General features: G+C 33.9%; 1 protein-coding gene across 1 annotated transcript in view; it reads right to left on the bottom strand.

Moving 5' to 3' along the window:
* Nucleotides 1–24,884, bottom strand: part of LOC130895692 (uncharacterized) — a 159,096-nt gene that overhangs the window by 118,176 nt on the left and 16,036 nt on the right. Inside the window, exon 2 of the mRNA XM_057803158.1 lies at nt 1,226–1,398. Coding sequence (XP_057659141.1) covers nt 1,226–1,398 — 173 coding nt within the window. The remainder of the gene's footprint in view (nt 1–1,225; nt 1,399–24,884) is intronic.

The following is a 24,884-nucleotide window of genomic DNA, read 5'->3' as shown; positions in this document are numbered from 1 at the left end:
ACTAGAAAATTTAGAAGCATCGAAGAAGATCAAGTGAAGAAGCTTCAATCCATAAAAAAACTGTTATTAATAACTCATATCTTTAAAAGACAGTATTTAATTCACCTAATAATATAGCTAGGAATGGTTCAAATTGTTTTATCCTCGACTGTTGTATAATGTTCTCGTTATACAACTGCTTGGTCGACCTTAATAATACCCATGTTTCTTGATTTAGCTATATTATATCGTTTTGATACAAAAAATCTGTTCTCATAATTTTATCATGAAAACACTACTGAATGTTTTCGATTTAGTTTTGTACGCGTGAAAAAAATTGATATTTCAAAAACAAATTCGAGCCCGGGACCTATAGAAGGCATGGAGCATTAGCACTAAGCGAACAGCGAATTTAAATGTTATAAATCTGTTTCTTAACAAGCTTCAAATTGAAGTACGTTTTGAAAGAATATAAATTTGACTCAAACCTGTCGAAATTTTGTTTGCGTGAATAGATTTGAATATTTTATATTTACTTAGGTTAGAAAGTGACTTTTCTTTGAATAAATTCAATTTTAGAGTTATTATGTACTATGTGACAAAAAAGAGAAATGGAACTGTAGATATTGGAGCAGAGAAAACCCTCACTGGATGTGTGAGGCTCGCCCTCAATATCCTAAAAAATGAACTTTTGGACTGGTATCACTAAAAATAAAATTATTGGCCCTTATTTTTTGAGGGCAAGGATTTTTTCATCAAATTTTTGAGTGCCTACTGTACAAAGACTTTTTTCTAATGTCAATCATTCAGATACGATAGATCGATTTATTTTTGAACGGAGCTCCACCGTATTTTTCACGTGCAGAAATTATTTAAACGAGGTTTCTCCCAATAGGTGGATTAGAAGACTTGGAACCATCGAATGGCCGGCTAAATTCCCCGATTTAACTCCTCTCGACTACTTCTTATGAATTTATTTGAAATCTAAAGAATATTTTAATAGACCAGACAATATATTTGTTAGAATGAAATAACAGTGTTTCTAATAATATAGCAACGAATAAACAATAATATTTAGTTGTTGTGGATAAACTATAGTAATCTACTCGCGTGTAATGACTTATTAAACACGAGGTAAAGTCAAAACTTTGATAATACATACTATTATGAGCAATTTTCTGAAAAGAACAGTTTAGATCGAGTAATTTATGTTCTTAACGTGGATTAAATAATGGGGGAAACTTACGTGAACAATTTTCCTTCTCGTCACTCTCATCTTTGCAGTCTTTGACACCATTACAATATTTATTAACTTCGATACAATCACCGTCATCGCACCGATACTGCGTCTTTCTACAAGGAGAACTCGAATCACACGATATCGATAAAATAACTACACAGAATATAAACTCGAAGAACCTGCAAGAAAATTATTAAAATTAATGGAATTGGATAATTTCCACGTTGCGTTAAAATGTTGTTTGTGTCCATAGTGAACAAACAGGCGAAATGTATGTAAATTCATTGAGAACACATAGTTTCGATTCGAAATAATTTGATTCAGTTTAGATGTACAAAGATTGTCTATAAAATAATGATCCGTACGAATTTTCACAATGAAAAACATGTTTTTAGAGCTTAGATTTTTTGACATAATCACCAACATTTTTAGATGCCTGCGAAGATTGCCTAAGACCTCTTCTTCTAGCTCTTCTTTGGTTCTGAAATGCATCCTTTCCATCCTTGAACAAACCGTGGCATATCCTAAGTGGTTTCTCAAAATGTTGTGAATTCAAGACTAACTGACCAGCATGGAATTATTTGAATTTATTGGATATCCTTGCACTTTAGGACTATGCAGTGATTTTTACTGCTTGAGTTTGGGATAATCCCTCTAGTCGCGAAGTGAAATTATCGAGAATTATCTACAGAAGTTGCTAATTCTCCACTGATATTCCCTTAGATCTGATTTACGTCTATTGGATTATTACTGTAGAGTTTTTGATGGGGTATTCCCACGAAAATATCCAAGAGGCATCAAATGGAATATCACCAGCATGGATTTATTTGAAATGTTGTTGGATCAGTCTGGTTGAAACCAATCTTGGCTCAGACTATTCTTGAAATTCTGGAACCAAAAAATAAGGTTTTTTAATTACAATAATCATGTTGGTAAGGGTTTTGAACCTGGGAGCGAAGAACGTGGAGGATCCTAATTTCACAGACTGTTGACTCATTTCGTCATCCACTTTTCTATTTTGACAAAAGACATAGTTATTGAACACACTTTTCACACTACCACTACACTAAATTACACTATCTGACGCGCGTTTCGATAACCAAGTTATCATCGTCAGAGACTAAACGTGACAGTTTACCTCATACCCAATTGTTGACGTAGTTTTTACAGGGACAACCTATACAATCTAAAGATAGCATAAATTAATTTTTCAAAATCGCCGTTTAACTCGAGAAAATTTATGGTTTAGGAAATATGAAGATTTTTTTGGATCGTTGCACATGCCACGGAAACCATTTGCCATAAAGAGACATTCTGGAGAAAAATATCATAAATTGTAATTATTTAATCAAAATACGTACAGTTTCACGTGCTTTAAAAGCGTCTTTTTTAGTCTTTCTGAACTAAATTTTCAACTAGAGAATGATAAGAACGATTCATAGAATCATTTTTTTTTCGTCTTGGAATATTAAGAATCAACTTTAGTGCTAATCTGATGTGTGAATGACTTTTTTCTGTTTCGTTTAACTCGCTCTTATTATCGTGTACGAATGAGCTTCATTCTTAAACGATTTTTGGTAATTTTCTGTAGTGGGTTGGTGCCCCTGAACAACACTCCCATTTTGACAACTGACTGACGTTGCATTATTCTGTCATCTGTCAAGAAGTGTGAGGTTATTTCAATTTTAAGATATCATTTACAATATGTGCACATAGACAAAGTAAATATAGTCATGGAATATAGACAAAACAATTAACAAGTCTAAAGTGAAGGAATTTCTTGAGAAAATCCAACCGAAAAACGAGTAAATGTTTTAATACATTGTCCCGCAATTCTAAATTGAAGTTCTTTGCCCGAAAATCTACTTACAAGATGAGTTTTTTGCAAACTTTTGAATTCAAATAATATTTCCAAAGTCAACTGTAAATTTTCAAAACATATAATGAAAAACTGAGATTCAAATTCGAAATAATTTCAATAAAGATTTTTTCTATGATAATTTAATATTTCTAATTAGGCGTCAGTCTCAAGAGTTTTTTTACCACAAAATAATTAACTGCACTAAATCCATATTTAGCTAAAGATGAAGATGGAACCTGTAGTAATAGTTTTCTTGAATATTTGGTTGAATTTCGATATTTTATACCTACTCCTTTTATACTCAAATAAAGCTCAAACTTACTCTTCATTTTGCATGTCTGCGAGTTCTTCTTGATACTGCACATTTGATATATCAGACACATTCATTTATATTGGCTGCAACATCCTTGCAAGCTTCTCAGATTATTTACGAGTTGCCTTAGTTCATTTTCTCCTTCAATTTTAGCTCTTTTCCATCTACTCAGTTTATATTTTGGTTTCTTAAAACAAATTTATGATATTTATTGATCACAATTATTTGAGAATTAGCTTTTTTATTCCAATGTTGGCAACGAAATCTATTTTTTGTTTTTAAATGTACCAAAGTGAAAGGGCTAAGCTCGTCTCAAATCCGTTTTCGGATTCCCTTCCTTTACCGTCGAATTTCCCACTGTGGGGATTGTGCCCCACGTTGAGAAACGCACGCAGCCTTAGTTAGTACGTCATCTCTTCTGATATGTTAGGTGAGATGACGCGATTTGTAAATAAATAGTTGATTTTGGAACTTAACTCACACTTCCATTTCTCATTTACGGTAGTGCATCAGTTGGGCTGGTCAATATCTGTGTATTTTTTACTATTCATCCCCATTTTTGGGGTTTGTTGTCAATGTCCATTTATCATTTCAATGGTCTTCCGGATTCCAATGGTCTTCTGGATCACTTTTGATATCGAACACGATTAGAAAAGAGAGGGAAAGAAAAAATTTCTTTATTGTCAAAAAATTGTTACAATTATTAGACAAAAAAACCAAAAAAGTAACTAAATAAAGACACTAATACAACAACATTTTAATATACAGAATATGACACCAAATTATTGCGAAATGCGGGAAAAGATGATATCGATTTGATTCCAATTGGCAAGTGATTGTGCATTTCTTTGCATTGTAAAATATTGAGCCCTTAACTAATTCTGAACGTTTAGTTGATAGGTAAAGATCGTGCTCTGTGTTTTTAGCCGTACAACGACCTTTGAATGAATAAGAAAACTATAACAATGTTTTGAAATAATCAATTCCTTTCATTTTGATTTTCTACAACACCGTACATCGGATTTTCCTTTTGTAATTGATTATTTATATTCTTATACATCCGAAGTTTGACATTTCACGATTATTTTTCAATCTCTAATTGAAACATCTTGTTTTCTTTATTCTAAAGCTAAATAAAACTGTTTTAATCCACTTAATTCAACTAGCATTCTTTTAGTGATAAATTTAACGTCGTGACAAACGAAATTGGATCGAAAAAAAAAATAGACGAACTGAGAAAACTGAAATAACAACAGACATAAATTGGAACAAGAGGATTTGTCGTTTTGAACATTAATTTGTTTAGTGTTTGCATTGCTATAATTAGCGAGAGAAGTGAATGTTCTGCTAAATCTTTCCAGTACTGAACGTCGACAAAAAATTAATATTTCAGATCTTTTCAATCAACAGTGAATAATGACTATATTCGTGAAATAATTGGTTGTTTTAATCCAATTATTAACTATAAATGGTGCCATTATTTTAATAACTATTTTTAACATATTAATTGAATTGAAATTACTTTTTCCCATACTTTTATTTTTTCTGTTATTTAGCTGTGTCGTCGTCTCAGTCATTAATTAGTAACAACAACAATTGTTGGATAAAATAGATTTAACACAATATAGGTTCGAGGACAAAAAAATTTGTACAAACTGTTTGTTTTAATTCTATTATTTGCACTTTATCTTATGAAAAAATTGTTAAATGTCCAGTCTGTTTGCTCACTCGAAAACGTTTAATCAGCCTCAGTCGAGATACATTACGAACCTAGATGGAATATTCTACTCTGCAAAAGATTTCTTTTCTTAATGAGCAGTTGCCATATCTGGCCAAAACACAAAATTCTCTTCTAGATCTAACACACTCTTTTTTATATATTTTGGAGTTGGCAGAAATTCCAGAAAGACAACTGTATGCTAAAGAATGACTACAAGAATATATTGCCAACCATACAAAGTCGAGTTGAAACTTTTATGTCTTTTGAAATACCTTCTGAAGTCCAATTATCCAATTTTGCATACTTGATACTGAACGTCTAATAGATTTTCTGTTCTCACACCCTTAAAATTAAGAATTATCATATCATATTATAATTCCTATACTCATAAATCGGATTTCAATAGCAAGAAAGTGTTTCGTAAGTAAACTTTAGATCTGAGCCTTTCAAATGAAAATTTCTAAAACCATATTAAGAAATGGTCCAAATTGAATGATGAATATTTTGATGTATGAAAGTTGATATTTATTACAAATATATTAGACAATTTTTCAGTTGCTCCTTTTCAGTAGCTCCTATTCAGGATTTTTTTTGTTTTAGTGGCAAATGTACTTAATTAAAGAAGAAAATCCTCCACCCAATCGGGTCTGATGAAGCTAAAAAACCAAATACTGTTAAAGGATATTATAGTCGACACTACAGCCGACAAAGATCTCACTCCACTCTTCATTAGTCAAAAAGGTTTTGGATTTTTAGTAGTAAAGGAGCTTCAGTCGTTCAGTGATGATGAGGATCACCCTGAACTGAATCGAACCACATTATAAAAACTTTTAAGAGAATTAAGTTTAATCGGGAAGAGCAGGTTTTGTTCAAATCGACTGGATCCAATCAAAACATACCCAGCACCCCGAAAAGAAAAATATATTTGAATTGGAATCGTCAGGGAAAGATTTATTGGTCCTTATTTCGTGGGAATTTAACAGCTAAGAGATATTTAAAACATCTTCATATGGCAATGTTTCTAATTGCCAGATCCTCATAGTTTTATCTAGATATCTACGAATGATTGGACCATATTGTGGACAGCTACCAATTTTTCTTGACCTTTCTAGTGTTAATATTATCAAAGAAGTTCGATTCTTTAAAAATTAATAACAAGATGAAACCAGCTCGCTCCATAACCGTCCTAAACCGTCAATTTTCCCAAACTCCTTGTGAATTGAGCTACCTCTGTAGTCTCTGCGTCTCTCCTAGAAAGCAGTTGGGAAGGAGGCTCTGCTCTTTGTTGAGAAATTCAGAAAATTTGTATGACAATTGAATGCGCCAGACGGAAGGTTAAATCGACCAGATCATCTGCGAAGCCTACGACTGCTAAATTTGATGAAACTTTTCCTTTATCTTGCTGATAGACCTTCAATGTAGTAACAGTGGATTTTCCACCTTTGATGATTGATGTGTGGTGTTTTTTTGTCATAACTGTTTAATAGTGATCCAAATTATCACTCAGGATGCTTAGAAAAATTGCCCACAACCAAGTAGTCGAAACAAAAGCAAAAAAATATTCACAGTATTGACTAAATACAAAGAATATTGAGTTCCAAGCAGGTTCTGGGAGAGAAGAACTGTATTTTTTGGTTTCTGCTCATAAATATAGATTGAAAAAAAATAAGAATTTAATAAAATGGTTACATATCCACCATATAATTGCGAACTAAACCCGATTGAACTGGTACAAGCCAATCTCATTTTAAATATTGACTGCAGCAATTCATCTTCTGATTCCGATACTGAATTAGGTTTGTAAGAAGTAGTTCTTGGTAAATTTTCATATGAAAATCATTTTTTATGAAAGTGAGGTTGTCAAAAAAATAAAAAAATCAAACTTCAAACCAGTGATTCCTAAAGTGATGCAGGTGAATGCCCAGAGGTTTGAGGAAGCCTCGACAATGGTTTACACAAATTTCCATCGTTAGATAGATTCCCAAAGTGGTCCAGGTGTATCCCAGAGGTCTGCAGGAACCTCGGCAAAGGCTCACACAAATTTCCATCGTTAAATAGATTCCCAAAGTGGTCCAGGTGTACCCCCAGAGGTCTGCAGAAACCTCGACAAGGGTCCACATAAATTTTCATCGTTAGATAGATTCCCATAGTGGTCCAGGTGTGCACCCAGAGGTCTGCATAAACCTCGACAAAGGTCCACACAAATTTCCATCGTTAGATAGATTCCCAAAGTGGTCTAAGTGAAACCTCAGAGGTCCGTTAAAGCCTCGACAAGGGTCCACACAAATTTCCATCATTAGATATATTTCCAAAGTGGTCCAGGTGATTCTCCAGAGGTCTGCGGAATCTTCGACAAAGGTCCACACAAACTTCCATCATTAGATATATTTCCAAAGTGGTCCAGGTGTACCCCTAGAGGTCTGCAGAAACCTCGACAAAGGTCCACACAAATTTCCATCGTTAGATAGATTCCCAAAGTGGTCCAAGTGTACCCCCAGAGGTCTACAGAAACCTCGACAAAGGTCCACACAAATTTCCATCGTTAGATAGATTCCCAATGTGGTCTAGGTGTACCCCCAGAGGTCTGCAGAAACCTCGACAAAGTTCCACACAAATTTCCATCGTTAGATAGATTCCCATAGTGGTCCAGGTGTGCCCCCAGAGGTCTGCAGAAACCTCGACAAAGGTCCACACAAATTTCCATCGTTAGATAGATTCCCAAAGTGGTCTAGGTGAAACCTCAGAGGTCCGTTAAAGCCTCGACAAGGGTCCACACAAATTTCCATCATTAGATATATTTCCAAAGTGGTTCAGGTGATTCCCCAGAGGTCTGCGCAATCCTCGACAAAGGTCCACACAAATTTCCATCGTTAGATAGATTCCCATAGTGGTCCAGGTGTGCCCCCAGAGGTCTGCAGAAACCTCGACAAGGGTCCACACAAATTTCCATCATTAGATATATTTCCAAAGTGATCCAGGTGATTCCCCAGAGGTCTGCGGAATCCTCGACAAAGGGCCACACAAATTTCCATCGTTAGATAGATTCCCAAAGTGGTCTAGGTGTACCCCCAGAGGTCTGCAGAAACCTCGACAAAGTTTCACACAAATTTCCATCGTTAGATAGATTCCCAAAGTGGTCCAAGTGTACCCCCAGAGGTCTGCAGAAACCTCGACAAAGTTCCACACAAATTTCCATCGTTAGATAGATTCCCAAAGTGGTCCAAGTGTACCACCAGAGGTCTGCAGATACCTCGACAAAGGTCCACACAAATTTCCATCGTTAGATAGATTCCCAAAGTGGTCTAGGTGTACCACCAGAGGTCTGCAGAAACCTCGACAAAGGTCCACACAAATTTTCATCGTTAGATAGATTCCCATAGTGGTCCAAGTGTACCCCCAGAGGTCTACAGAAACCTCGACAAAGGTCCACACAAATTTCCATCGTTAGATAGATTCCCATAGTGGTCCAGGTGTGCCCCCAGAGGTCTGCAGAAACCTCGACAAGGGTCCACACAAATTTCCATCATTAGATATATTTCCAAAGTGATCCAGGTGATTCCCCAGAGGTCTGCGGAATCCTCGACAAAGGGCCACACAAATTTCCATCGTTAGATAGATTCCCAAAGTGGTCTAGGTGTACCCCCAGAGGTCTGCAGAAACCTCGACAAAGGTCCACACAAATTTTCATCGTTAGATAGATTCCCAAAGTGGTCTAGGTGTACCCCCAGAGGTCTGCAGAAACCTCGACAAAGGTCCACACAAATTTCCATCGTTAGATCAGAAGTTTTTAAATTAGAAAAAAGGTTAAACAAAGAAAATCTGGTTTGAACTCAGGGTGTCTCGAGACTTCTCATACCACCCCTCGTTTCTAAGTTATATGTCTTCAAACTTGCGAAATCACAACTTATATTTGAGTATATTCATAAAAATAGACTATAACAAACTTTTCGATATATTTTTGTACCTACAGGATGTAAAAATGTTACATCTCAATTCAGTTGGTGGTTATGTTGAGATACGATGAAATAATTGAGTAGAAAAGCGCTCAAAGTTGAATATATGTCATAGTAGAAGACTAAAAATGATAATACTATGAAAATTTCATGCGTTTAAGCAGTGGGTTATTCATTATTAATAACCTTCTACTTGTTTTCATTTCGTTTTATATCCTAACAAAGAAACTGAATACTTTACGTGTCTACGTTAAGAAATTACAACAATCTTCATTGTCTTCATCATATCCGCATCCCAACCACACCAAAATTTTAATTCTTAGGCAATTTATCTTAGTTACTTTCAGGTCTGATCCCTCGTCATCAAGAATCCCTTAGTTTTTAGACACCTCTCAAATTTCACCTAGTTTTAGCCTTATTTTCGGCTTCAAAAGCAGCTTACAACAGAACATCAGCTTCGTAATTCAACCTCAGTCGTCAGGGATTTCATCCCGAATTAAATTTAAATAATAGACTTGCTCACAATCGGGATTAGTCTTAAATTCCATACACTGTTAAAACCAAACTGATGCTTGATTTAGATTAATTGCCTACACGTGAAAGGGTTTTGGAAAATAATTAATTCCCATGAGAATGAGATTTGTCAATCAGTGAAGCAGATTTGAATATATATATACAGGGTATTCGTTATATAAACTCTTCTTCAAGACTTAAAAACCTCCAACTTTGACTTAAAGCTCTCTCCCAATCTTCATACGTTTTTATCTTCTTCAGCCCTCTGTAACCTTTTAATTTCATTTGGACGTCTTGAAAAAGGTTTCTTCAATGCTAGATTTCCATTTCTCATTATTTGTTTTCATTGTAGAAGTACTGAAAGGCAGATCCTTGGATTCTTTGATCCGAGCTACTATTTCTGGCCCGTGAATTTTCCATCAATCCATCACGTTTACTGATCAATACAATACGTTTATCTTCAGCGGTTGTGGTTTTTCGATGCCACCCTTTATCACCAAAGCATATTTTTTCACGTTGTAGTCTACTTTTACCTAAAATATGAAGTATTGCGATGAATGCACGAGTTTCAACCGAAAGTTTTTTAGTTTTACCTATTTTCAAACTTCAAAAGACGAAAACAACAACGATTAGTTATAATCGATAACTGTAGACAATAGACAAAGATGCTGAATCTTCTGGAAGCAGCATATAAATTGATGAGTTGAATGGAGATTGATTTGGAGGTGGATTATGAACCAGTTTAAAACGCCACATTCAAAGATAATCTATATTGAGATATTGGGTGACAACTAGGAACGGCATGCAGCCCAAGGTTGATCAGAAACTTGAACAGCTTAGAGTACAGAAGATAGATTACTGAACTGACTCTGTTTCAACTATATTACCACAGCAGATGATCTTCCGAGCTGTCCAACATATTCTACAAGAGCAGATTGCAAGACCTACTCGAGAACCAGACGTGTGGACGCCCAGAAGTTGACTCTTTTCATTAAAGTAAACCTTGCCTTTTAGATGAAAAAAAAAATTTCTTTCGAAAGGTATATCCGACAGAAACTTGTATAAAAATATACATGGTGTCCCAAGACGAGATAAAACTATCTGTATATGGCAAAATAATTATAGTAAAATCATAAATTTCTACGTTTGAGTTTTCGGATACGATCTTTTTAACTAAAATACATTCAAAGATGGCCGACTTCCGGTTCTACCGAAAGTCGTCTGTAACTTTGTTATTATGAATAGAACACCCTGTATATTAATACATTCTTAAAATATACGTAAAATTTTAGTATACTTATGTCCAGAAACTTTTTCGAACAATGCATACTTTTTGAGTTAATAATTTTGTATAAAATTGGACCGTTGCAGACCCTTATAAATTATTTTTTTACGAAGATACCCCTGAAGATATGAAAATGATTTGTATTCGGTTGCCTTAAAGAAGGTCAGGCGTATTTGAATCTATGCTGAAAAATTTTTTATTTTATACAGGGTGTGTATGAAAAGCGTTCAAAGTTTAACCCGTTGATACAAGCACTAAGAAATTAAAAATATTATGTAAATTTGCTTTTAATACATGGTGAATGTGACAAATTGGTAACAAGAACATGTACTTTATTTGCTGCAAGATATCCAGATAGACCACGATCAAACTCGAATACTGTTAAAAGAATCCTTAACAATTTGAAGCTATACGATTTATTTGAAACAAAAGTTAATCGAATTAAAACAGTTATTGACAATAATAATGCCGAAATTAGTTGTTGTTGCTTATTTTACTACTTATCCAGAAGCATCAATACGTGTTTTCGTAAGAGATCTTAGAGTAAGCATATCGTGGTTTCATCGTATTTAAAAAAATAAAGAAATTTGATATTTATGTAGTTAAAATTTGAACATTTTTTATACACACCCTGTATAAAATAAAAACTTTTCAAAATAGATTCAAATACGTCTGACCTTGCTAAAAGTATTGGAATAAAAACTATTGTGTATTTTTGAGGGTATCCTCGTGAAAAAATAATTTATAAGGATCAGCAACGGTCAATTTTTTTACAAAAAAATCAATAACTCGAAACCTATGCATTTTTCGAAAAAAGTTTTTAGTCAATAGTATACTAAAATTTCACGTAGATTACAAAAATGTATCAATATACAGGGTGTTCTATCTGAAATAACAAAGTTACAGTCATTTTTTTTTTAAATATTGTAGACCCAAACGTAGAAATTTTCATGATTTTACTTTAAGTATTTTGCCATATACAAATAGTCTTAACTCGTTGTGGGATACCCTGTAAAATCTTGAAAAATACACAATTTTGTGGAATTTTATATTGTGCTTTGTATCGATAAAACAACTTACAAAAAGAGTCTGAATTTAATAGAAAAATTGACGTCAAGGTTATTAAAATGATCCTCTTTTCTTGGATTTACTTCGATAGGCGAAAAACCAATTTTTCTTTATCCCATATACTTTTTCCAGAAGCTCACTTTTACCTTTCATTCATTTTTTTTCCAATATACTAGCAAAAATATCATCCTTTCACGAAAAGGTATATTATCGTTATTTATTTCTAAATACAAAAAACTGACAGATATTCTTAGCGCATTCTTTATTTAATTCCAATTTCAAATGCGTTATTGTCAAAAAATTGTTACAATTTGTAGATAAAAGATTGTAAAAACTAAGAAACAAACATAAAAATACAAATAAAATAAAATTTCAATACGCAGAATGCGGGAAAAAATGATATCCATTTGATTTCAATTGGCAAATGATTGTGTATTTTTTGCATTGTAACTTATTGAGCCCTCAACTAATTCTGAACGTGGAGTCGGAAGTAAAGGTCGTGCTCCGCGTTTTTAGCCGTGCAACACCCTTTCTGAAATTGGAGAAGCGTCCTTACGATTCAATCAAACGAATTCAAAGATAAATAAAGAAAAAAGAGTCAGAACTTCCAATATTTTGAAGAAGTCTAACATCTAACAACTAGTTTAAAGACATGCTCAAATTGAGTCTCAGCACACTCAAAGGGCATAGTAGTTTGTTAAGGGGGTGGATAAGTTCAGTTCTTTGGACCAAAGCAGGAGGAGCTCCAATTTCAAGAAATTGGTTTGTTAAGAAGAAAGAGAGAAGGTGACAAAATACAATCCTGGGGAACACCAGCGTTAACCACAAACCGTTATGATGTATGTCCATACCAAATAACTTTGTAACCTTGTAACTAGTACCCTCCATAGTCATAAAATCGTCATACTGAGCAAACCCCAAATATTTTTCAGTTTTCTATGTATCCGAGAGACGGATTTACCTTTTTTTTTCTTAAACACCGTGTATAAATCTAATTAAGCGAAGCTGCAGCAACAGTAGTGAAGATGACATAGTAGTTTATCGAAATCGAATTCCATTTCGGGTTATAAAGCAAACAGAACGTTGGAAATACACAACAGAAGGTACAGCGTAGTTCAATAGTAAACAATTTTACTGGAGTTCATAAAGAAAATAACACAGAAAACCGGAAGTGTTAAACGTGTGATAAGGATTAATGGTAGAGCTAATTTATTAGTTATTTCTATAATATATTTGATAATTTAGTACATATTACCAAGTGTTCAACATCAATTATATCAACAAATTAAGGGAAATTGCTGTCTGTATAAAGTCGAAATTTATGTCAAAAACTTATTATTTAAATGAGTACCGCTCTAAAAATTTCAGCGAACACAATCTGCTGATGAACACTTGTGTACGCGAAGTCAACACAAAATTCTAATGAATCTTCTCATTCTCGGTTTAGATTCATACAGGGTGAGTCACGAGGAAATTCACATAGTTTTACGATATGTAAAGTCCCTATCAAGAATTCGATTTGTATTAGCTAAACTTAGAAATTCCAGGACCAGCTTTGGGGTAATCAATTTAGGAATTCGTAGTCTATACTGCACCCTGTATGTTTTCAAAACTCAAACTATATAAATAGCCGAAGAAAACGATATATTTGACAAAATTGTCGCATTTTTATTAAATTTCTTTTTAGATTTATATTTTCTATTATCGATACAATTTTCTATATCATTATCAATGATTCCTGAATGTGATAAGGTGAAATATTTTTCGTCGTCCATGATTAGAACTCTGTTCTCTGTAAAGTGACGTTTTCTTAATGCACCGCAGCGCTTCGGTATTCCGCGCTTATAGTACCTTTTTGACATTCCTTCCTTTTCTGATGATCAACCTTCGAGTTGATGTTCCTAATTTGTCTTTCACGCATTCCACCAATCTATTTGACTAGTCAAAGGTTAAGGCCACCAACTTTTTGGGTTTAAGCAAGATATTCCTTATTATCATTCAGTTATTATTTTAAAAGTAATTGAAATGTCAACTAAACTATATAAACTTCTCCAGATATCTAACTCGTACGCCATAACTGAATCAAAATTTGACCAAAATTAATTTTTTTTTTAAACTTTTTATACGTTCATAGTTATATTGCTGGTGGCCAGGGGGCAGTTGAGCACATAGATCTTCAAGTAGGCCCGTCGTACACTACCAAAGCCCGATGTCTTTTGAGAAGCCGATCAGGCATCTTGGCTTGAACCTTTTGAGGCTGTGAGGCTTGTCCAAGTTATTTAAACCGCGCTCGTGTGAGTACTGGGTACTCACAGATGACGTGGTTTGCAATTTCATCTGCTCACATGCACTAGCAGCACTCCGAATCGTCCGTGAAACCCATGGTGTGGAGATAACATGTTACATGACAGAGTCCGTTTAAAAATTGTAGCAGTTGTTTGATGTGAGACTCACAAGGTGCATCTATGTGGATTGTATCATGCTAGGTGTTTCTATCCATCTTTACTGAGCTCTCCTTGCAAATAGACCATTAAAAGACGCCATAGCTACACCAAGAATGGGTACTGGACTCATCTGTGAGTTCCTCGAGTGAGTCAGCCACGTGGTTAACCAAGTAACCGGGCACTCAGAAGAGCTGGAGTCGTCTGAGTACCAGGTAGCTCCATCATTCAGTATAGCTAGCTTGGAGTTACTGATCCACTGCCAATAGTTCGGCATACACCTGTGATCTGCGTCCAGATTTTTACCTGCAGTTCTTTGTGGATGTTTAGCCTGTATGATGTCAAATATTTTGATACTGTTCAAAATAAATCGAGACGTTATGATTACGATGCTGAGGGTCAAGATTTAGGCGAAAATAAATGTCTTTTAAAACATAACAGTAATTAGAAGTGATTCTTGTTGCAGGAAATTAATTATCAATTGATAGTCATCATTTTAGGTGTCTAGATCCTAAAATATTTTGATACTGTTAGTAGCAACCCTCGTAGATGAGGGTTCACAAAGGCAATAGCTTCCTCCTCTGATGAAAATCTGTCTACTATAAGTGGGGCTTTCAGATAAGGAGACAGTAAAAGTCGTTGGGCGCCAGATCTGGTGAATCTGATGGGTGGTAAACCGATTCGAAGTGCAATTAAAGAGGTGAAGTCATGGCGATCACATAAATGAGAAAACGTATGTTGACCTAATGGAAAAATCTATTTATACGTATAATAAAGAGACAAACAAAACTAAACAGAAAGTTGCTGTTAAATAGGTTGCCAGCTCAAAGTTGGGCATCAATTTTTTTACTATTTCTTGACAGTATATTGGTCGCAATAAATTTTGAGGCAGTGATAACTACAACTTTCCATGTAGTATTGTCTCAAACTAGCACTAAAATATACCCAAAATAAAAGAAACAAGAAGTAACAAGATGTACGTGTGGAGGGATCAGACCCTCTACCCATAAAATAAAATGGGATTCCGTTAAAGCTGTTTCCGCCATAATGTTGGCCGTTTCGTTAGTGATTTTCGATTCTATGTAAAAAGAAAAAACGAAAAACCACACACCATGTCAGTGAAAATAATGAAAACGGAGCAGGTAGTTAGTTAAAGTGATTCTGCGGTTGAATAAATTCGTAAATCGATAAATAGGCCAGAACACATAGAATTTTAAATGAGATTCATTTGGATGTCGAAAATTGATTGTTTACGTAAACTGTTGTTCGTTAATAAACGAAAATCATACATAAAGGATGTACCAAATTATAAGATTTCAAACTCAAAACTTGTATACTAATTCACTCAACGGCACTTGAATATAATACTAGCATTTCAACTAAGAATATTAATATCATCATTCGATCATTAATCGATTCGATCAGATATAAACTATAGTAGAAACGGTGTCTTCTATCTTCTGTCTTCTTCTATCGCCTAAATCAATCTACGATTTATCTAACACATTTTTCTACATACTCTCTTCTTTAATAGATATAAAACAAATAATTACGTAACGTGATTGACTGACCGTACTAAAGGTTGATTTTGAAATAAGCTTTGTTTACCGTATTGCTTATAACGAATTTTTGGTTTGAACGTATATTTATTTGACCTTAAATTTACAGAATACTACTACCAATGTAATATATGATCAGCTTGTATATTTTATAATATAACTTATATATTTTATAGACAACCCTCGTTTATAATGACTCAACCTAACCTAATGTAACCTATAAAAGTTTAATGTCATTTATAACGACTTAACCAACATGAAATTTGACGTTTTAAAAAACAAATTCAATAGCAACAAGAATAGACAAACTTCATTTTGAATATTAATTTCTTAATTTCTGAATCGTTTGAAATCGATCATTTTTTAAAGAAAAAAACTTATTTATGTTTATACAATTCTGACAATTGAACGCTTCTAGATTCTTCCGTAGTCATTAGAAGCTTACGATTCAATCCAAACTCGTGCAAGATTATTTTGACATTTGACGTTTGACGTTTGACATCTGCTTCTCAGGTGCGAGTTTCCGAATCAATTAATCACTTCTTCAAAACCTTTTAGAACGTTCTTATTAGTAATTTTCATCCATCATGTTTTGATAACAAATATTTTGTGTAATTCGTGATACTTTCCTACAATGCTGAATATTTAAACTTCGATTGTGTATATAAAGCTGAAAACATTAAAAATGAATATAATATATGATTAGTTTGTACAAGTTTGACATTTTATAATATAACTTATATATTTTATAGACAACCATCGTTTATAATGACCCAACCTAACCTAATGTAACCTATAAAAGTTTAATGTCATTTATAACGACTTAACCAACATGAAATTTGACGTTTTAAAAAACAATTTCAATAGCAACAAGAATCGAAAAACTTCATTGTGAATATTAATTTCTTAGTTTCTGAATCGTTTGAAATCTATCATTTTTTAAAGAAAAAAACTTATTTTTATTTATGTTTATCCATTTCTGACAAACGCTTCTAGATTCTTCCGTAGTCATTAGAAGCTTACGATCAATCCAAATTCGTGCAAGATTATTTTGACGTTGACGTTTGACATATGCGTCTTAGGTGCGAGTTTCCGAATCGATTAATCACTTCTTTAAAACCATTTAAAACATTTTTATTGGTAATTTTTATCCATTATGATTTGATACTAAATATGTGTAATTTGTGAAATTGGCCTACAAAGCTGAATATTTAAAGTTCGATTGTGTATAAAAAGTTGGAAACATTAAAAACGAACAGTTTACGAAACCGTCAACAGGATGAAAAAACTACAAAGCAGTGCCACAAAAAAAAACTCCGTGGAAATGAATATCGCTGTGAAATAACCGGACCTATTCTGCATTTTTTCAATGTAAATACAGAATAGATAAAATAGAGAGAGAGAATTTTGAGTCAGGATTTTTCAACGAATATAAACTGAACTTTGAACTTATGTTTACATTTGTTAAAGGCTCTACTTTGAAAAGCGTGTCAGCAGCAAAGAAATGAGAGAGAAGACTCAGGAATAAATAACTAAATATTCAGTATTTTTTTATACAGATCTCAATTGGTGTGATCCTCAACTCAAGATTTGTTCCAGTAGATTGTTCGTAACTACGTGATCATTATCGATATTAAAATTGGGTTCCAATAGTATCAAATTCAATTAACAAATTCAACTTGTTCAGTACTTGTTCAAGACGAGCTTAAATGGATTTTTGGGCAGATCTTTCACCATGATAATGCGCCGTCTCATTTCAGCACGGATGATTTTTTTGCACAAACACAGTATGCATTCGCCTGAATTGGTTCGTTGTGACTTTTATCATATTTAGAAACTCAAAAAGCCGCTTCGTCGAATGCACCATTTTTAAATCTTCTTTAAAGGATGGGGTGATTTACACTTGTATAATTAATTTGTAAACTAACACTAAACACGAAACTATAAACTAACATCTAATTTATTTGGATAAACCGTTTACTTTCCACTTAGTGTTTACTATGACATCAAATTGTTCACTGACTTCTTTCCGGCTGTAAAATGTTGCTACTTTGAGACAGATCAATGAAAACAAATATTCATTATTGGATATGTATCGAAGTATTTTTTCTCTTCCGATTGAGGTACATCCAAAACATCTGATTTGAACACATCAACCACTTCTGTACACCCAGGTGTAGAAGACGTTGTCCTCGCAATTTATTTTTGATTCATTGGGTACCAAACAAGGACTATACGGTGAATGACCCATCAATTCGATGTTTTGACTGTTCAAAAACGTTTTTGTTTGAACTGATGTGTGGAAGGTTACATTGTCGTGATGGACAATCTTTTGAAGCACCGCGATTGAATTTCTTCAGCAATTCTTTGCACCAATCGATACGAGCTTTTGTTTGAGTGATTATCAGATTATGCGGTATCCAAAGCGAATAAATTTCTACATTGCCATATGAAATTATAATGAAAAATAACAACATAATGTAAACAGGTCACAAAATCAAACAAAGAAATAACAACTTGATGTTAATAGTCAGATCTTCCAGGAAATAAAAAAAAATATCAGGCGCATTCGCAAAAGTTCGATTAACATATTAAAGCAAGACCGGCTTCACGGTCTATATCAAAAGAAAGCTCGTTACAATATAATGAAGAGACTGTGCAATGTGAATAAATTGGTTTACCACTCTCTATCTTTTTTATCTTTGATATTAAAGTCAAGTTGTTACTTCTTCTCCTTTACAGTTCCTACCAATCAAAACTTTGACACCGGGGTAATCCAATCAGAATAGAGTAGAGAAAGTGCTACACCGATGTACTTTTTCTTTTTAGCAGCACTAGAGCGATTTCTCATACATCGCTCTACGATCTCTGTTTTTAATATTAATTCTATGGTTCGTTGACATTTGACGTGATTTATTTGATTGTTTTTTGATATTTAGCAACGATTTCCAATAAATTATACGACCGACTATAGAAAAAAACATTCAATTCACTGGGATTTGTAGTGTAATGATGTTTGAAATGTTTATTTATGAGAACGTGTAAACAAAACGAAAAAAATAGTTCGGCAAATGTTTTTCAATGATAAATAATAATACGCTTGTCATTTTGATTGTATTTTCAGAGAATAGTTTATTGGATTTTCGGCCATTAAAAACAATTGGAACGAGGAATTTTTTATGATATCGTCGGTTTTTTTGTATGAGATTTTCAACGAACCTGTTGTCGGTTATTTGTTGATTAGTTTCGTTTATCGATATTCAATTATAAATCATTCCATAGCTAATGGAGTCTGGTTAAATGTTAGTTCATTAAAAATAACATTCGATGATGAAAATAGCGAAAATACTAATTCAGGTTTTATAAAAATTTAGGGGGAATAATGATAAATGACAATAGTTCACAAATTTTGAGTTTCTGTTTGTTGCCACAAATTTTGTGGTCTATAATTTAACCTAATGACATATTTTGTTTTTTGAAACCTATAGATTGTATTGCATTTGTTAATAATAGGATGTATTTACATAGCCTAATCTAACCTAATCTAATCTAACCAAACCTAACCTATCCTGATCTAAACTAACCCAACCTAACCTAACCTAACCTAACCTAACCTAACGTAACGTAACCTAATCTATCCCAACCTAACCTAACTTAATCTAAACTAACCAAACCTAGCAATTTAACTTAAACTAACCAAACCTAACCTAACCTAATCTAACCCAACTTGACAAAACCTAATCTAAACTAACCAAACCTAACAACCTAACTTAACCTAATCAAACCTAACCTAACCCAATCTAACCTAATCTAACCCAACCTGACCTAACCTAATCTAAACTAACATAACCTAACAACCTAACTTAACCTATCAAATGTATATAATAAATTCAATTTTAGGGAAAAAACCTGAAACAAGTAAATTTTTATTCTTAAATCGATAATTTAGGGTATGAATATTATATTATCCCCCTCCATCGCCCCTTCTAAATTATGAACACCCCCTTGAAAATTTTAAATGAGGAAGGGGGTCGTGTGGCACCTCGTTGGAAAGGAAATTTAGTCCTCTAATCAGTTATATAAAGTTTGTTTTAATTTAGTGCAATCATAACTGAGAAAATTAGTTTTGAATATGTAAAATTTTGATAATGTCTCTATCACAAAACTTAGAAAAAAACGTTAAAAGAAGATAATAATATGGCATAATGGTTATATTGTCTTTTTCCATTTTCCAGGCGATTTTGGAATTCTCGTACAACATTTTGTATTTTGTTAATTTCTTCCGATATCCTAAATTTTCAATCAGCAATATAAGAAATAATGACAGGAGTTATCAGTCAGGTGTCAGTCGGCGTTGTGCTACAGCCCCGTGAACATGTTCACCATTATTGATGTGAATTGCGAAGTGTAATTCGTTTTCTACAACCTGAAGGCTATAGTGATGCAGAAATCCATCGGAGAATGAGTGGTGTGTATGAGGAAAACCTCATCAGTGATGGCGTCGAAAGTTTAAAAATGGCTGTAATGATTAAGAACGCACATTTGTCGATTCAGATGACCTGGTTCAACGAGTTGATAGAATGGTTGAAGTAAAACGGAATTTCTAGAAGTTTCAAGGTCCGTTCACTAGCGGAAACTTTCTTTGAGGAAATGGGTATTGAAAAGCTCGTCCACAGTTATGACAAATATCTCAATCTCTTTGGTGATTATGTACCAATCTTTTGATAATAAAATTATTGTTTTAAATGAACTCTTTTTTATTTAAACCGAATCGGTGGTTGAAAAAAAACGAACTTCATATATTATGTTATATTTAGGTTATTTTTGGCTTTTATTGAATAAAACTGCCAGATATTATTCTTTATTTGGAAACAAAAAACTCCTATAAGGGTTAAAACACCGGACATTACATATTTATTGATGAATAGCAGTTATTTCCAGTCTTTTTGACTTCGGCCTTCCAAAGACAGTGAACGATGTATGTTTTAGTGTTGATGACAAAGATAACATTAATTATACTACGTACTTTTGTTCGAAATTTGAATACAAACTGAGTTTTTTCTTCTTCTTCTTCATCGTACGTTAGGACTTGGTCCAGTATTTCATCCATCAATGGTTGCCTTATTGCAGCTGGGATAATGAAGATCAGCTTTCATACCATCTTGTAGGTGGTCGTCCTTGTGGTCGAGATGTATTCGGTTTTTCTTCCTTTGCAATATTTGCCAACCTGTTATTTGATATTCTGTCCACGTAGTTTCTCACAAAGGTCTCTCAGGTACCCTGATATCAATGACGCTTTGTTATTTAATCTTCCACTTCATTCTTTAGACTTTTTTTACTTGTTATGCTCGCTCCTAGATAGGAGCTTTCGCTATTTATTCAAGCCTATGCAGTAGCACTTGTAAGTTATCTTCGTCTTCTGAGATGATCACTGCGTCATCAGCACAGCTGGTATCTTCTTCCAACTTGCTTTACCTCCAATCTTATCCATTATGATGCTGAATAAGATCGGGTTGAGGCTATCTCCTTATCTGATACCGACCAGTTTATTTTCCATTCTGATATATGTGTAAATATCGGTGTTGAGGTCTTCGATTACTTTTATTATGTTGGGGTGAATCTTCTTTCACTTCAGTAGAGTTGTTACATTCGTAAATCGTACCCTATCAAATGCTTTGGTGAGATCGATGAACAACATATAGGCTGTTTTATTGAACTCTATAGCTCTTTTCGTAATTTGACGGAACACAAAAATAGCATCTACAGCAGACCTGTTCTTTCTGAATCCCTGCTGTTGTTCAGATATACCAAATTAATGAGAACGGTAAAAATTTAGTGAGAAGATTTTGTACTGCACTCATCAAGATAATAACTTGATAATTTTGTGGATCGTTCTAATCGCCTTTTTTGAAATTTGGAATCAAAATACTTCCTTTCCATTCTATTCAAAATAGTCCGTAGTTCTTCGTGTAACGTGGTACCTCCACACTTGATCATCTAGTTTGATATTTCCTCAATATCTTATGCTTCTCTGTTTTCAGTTTAGTCACCATTTGTTGTATTTTCTTGATACATCTCTCAATTTGTTCCTCATCTTGATATAAATTCTGAGTCGATGTACTTGTTGTTGAATCGTTCTCTAAAATATCTCTTCCATTTTTCTATAGTGATTTTAGTGTTCTGTATGTACTCATTCATTGGTTTTTTTCTTTTCCTGAGTAGGTGCCATATTGTCTTTTACCCCTCGTAGAGATCATTCTGAACATCACTAGAAAATTTTTCCTAATGATCTCTTTTGATTTTCCGATTATTTTCGTTAACCTTATTTCTAACACTGCTTTGGATCTATACAGCAAGTACAATTTTCTTTTCTCTTCAGCCAGCATCTTAATTTCTTTTCTGGCCCAGGGCTTAGTATTTGTTCTTTATGGTTCTTCTTCCAAACGCTTGCTCTGCTGCTTCCAGTACGTTCGCTCTTAACTTTGCCCATGTAGTTTCGACGTCATCGCAGTCTTGGATGAAGTTCGCAACTATTTTTTCTCTGAGCCTTTCTTGACATAGGTGTTTAGTTGAGTCTTAGTATAAGGATTCTATATTGAACTTACTTCTTTCCTCGATGGATTTCTCACGGAATGGTTTGCAAGACTATTCGTATTTTCGCTATCACAAGACGGTGGTTCGTTCCAACGTTGGCGAAAGCCAAAAATCTCACGTTCACTATTATTGTCGGATGGATATTTCTATTCGTGACCATGTAGTCTATTGTTGACTTGGTCCGCGTGTGTTTTCGAAGGTATACTTATGTTAGTAGAAGGTGTGTAATTCTTAGCTCATTCTGTAAGCACATCACCACTTTCATTTATTGTCTCCTCGTTGAAGCGATTTTTGATGCCAGGTATAAATTCATGACCAATTCTCGCATTGAAATCTTCCAGAATTATTATCTCATCCTTGTTAGGTATACCCTCAAAAATTGTTTGTAATATTGGTATAATAAGTCTAAATCTGCTTCTAGTTTGCATAAACACTTAGTATGTGAGTTGGTTTTGACCTTTGTAGTTCGATTATCATCTGTAATAGTCTATCATTAATATATTTCACATTGTTAATGTGGGCTTCAAATTCCCGATGCTGCTTCATCCTTGACGCTATATATCATTATGTACTCCCCATATTTGGTGTTTCCTCTGCTTTTTTTTATCTCCGACAGGATACACAAATCTAACTTATGTCTCTTCATCTCAAGAATAATTTCTTGTTCCTTGTTATCAAATGATGTTAAATTCCAACATCCCGCTCTGAGTAAAATCGTCTCCCGTTTGCGTGTAGTCCTTGTTCATCTAGATCGTTATCATTGGATCCGGTCAATTCCGAGGCTATTCCATTGGTTCTAGAAGCAATTTAATTTTTGCCCAAACAGGTCACTGGTCTTACTTGGAACCCTCCTCTTCTTTCCGAGTTTGGAACCGGATATGAAATCACTGGGCTACTCCAGTCCACCCAACGTAATCATAGAGAGACTAACTCAGTTTTCTGAATAAAATTTTTCAAATAAACGTATTCGTGGCAAAAAAAAACCAAGAGCTCAAGGACTGCTTCAGATCAGATCAATCGTTCCTCGGATTGTTTTAAATGTAACTTCGTATCGAATGCATCTCCCCAATTGTTTGTGTGCTTTTCCGTTCATTTTAATTCAATTAATTCCAAATTATAACATAGAAAATGAGACCTAAGAGCTTCTGTAGATTGGGAAAACTAATTAAAAAAATGTTGAATTGAAAGTTGTTTGTGCAAGCATCTCATCTGTAGGAAAAATGTTTTGAGAACAATGTTAATAGAATACATCGTGAATTGAGAAATCCGTTGGAGCAGTGTGTTAACGTTAACGAAGTGGTTGCCTCCCTTTGTCGGTTTTGATTTGAGAAGTTGTTATAACCGTCGCCGGCAGCGGTGCAACATTATTTAATGAAGCGGAATTGCACCTTGTGCTGTTCCCTTGTACTTTTTCCTTAATGTAAAAGAAAATAGAATTGTTTTTAGTAAATTCATGATAAAAGCGAAGAAATTAGTTAAATTATTATTAAAAATCAACTTTTTATCGTTATCATAAGCAGTAGATAAATTTTAAGACTTCATCTTGTTGTTTTGTTTTTAGCTGCTTATCCTGAAGCTTACTCGATGTTTACCGGGTCTGTAGACAAATCAGTGTAGCCGTCACCTTCGCTTTTTAGTTTTGTTGTTAAAATAATCCACGTAGAAATAGAGCAACGAATTGTAGTGAAATTTCATATGAAACTTGACGAAACTATGAAAATAAGTGTATGGATATAAATGTTTGTCACGTCGACGTGTTTGTAAATGATTAAAGCATTTTCTAGATGTTCTAGAAGATGTTGAAGATTATTCACTTTGTATGTAGTAAGTAGATGATATCAAAAATAATACAGTGACATTCGTTCGCCATAAAGAGACATTCTGATGAAAATTATCATAAATTTTAATAATTTATTGCAAATACTTACAGGAGGTAGTAAAAGCCAATCGGGGAGGTTCATTTGCATGGCTACCACGTTCCCTTGAACTAGATACAATGGATTCATTGTTTTTTGGGGAATATTCAATCAAATGCTTGGTATATGGAACACCAGTAAAGACAGAATCTTGGAATGCTTTTCCAAATTCAAGGAAATGTCCACTGTAGACTCCGTAGGAGTGTAGAAGTGTTTTTATGTCATTGGCTAACCAACTAGAGTGTTTTATTGTTTCTTGATCTTTCCTGTAAGTAGTTTCAATAAACAATCACAATTTATGATAATTTTTTTCAGAATGTCTCTTCATAGCGAACATTTCCTTGGCATGTACAACGATCTAAAAGTCTGTATATCTCCTAAGCCATGAATTTTATCGAGTTAGACAATGAGCAACTTTTCGTTAAAAAATGAATTGTAAAAT

The sequence above is a fragment of the Diorhabda carinulata genome, chromosome 6 (genome assembly GCF_026250575.1).
Source record: "Diorhabda carinulata isolate Delta chromosome 6, icDioCari1.1, whole genome shotgun sequence".
Lineage (NCBI taxonomy): Eukaryota > Metazoa > Arthropoda > Insecta > Coleoptera > Chrysomelidae > Diorhabda > Diorhabda carinulata.
This window is presented reverse-complemented; position numbering and strand designations above follow the sequence as displayed.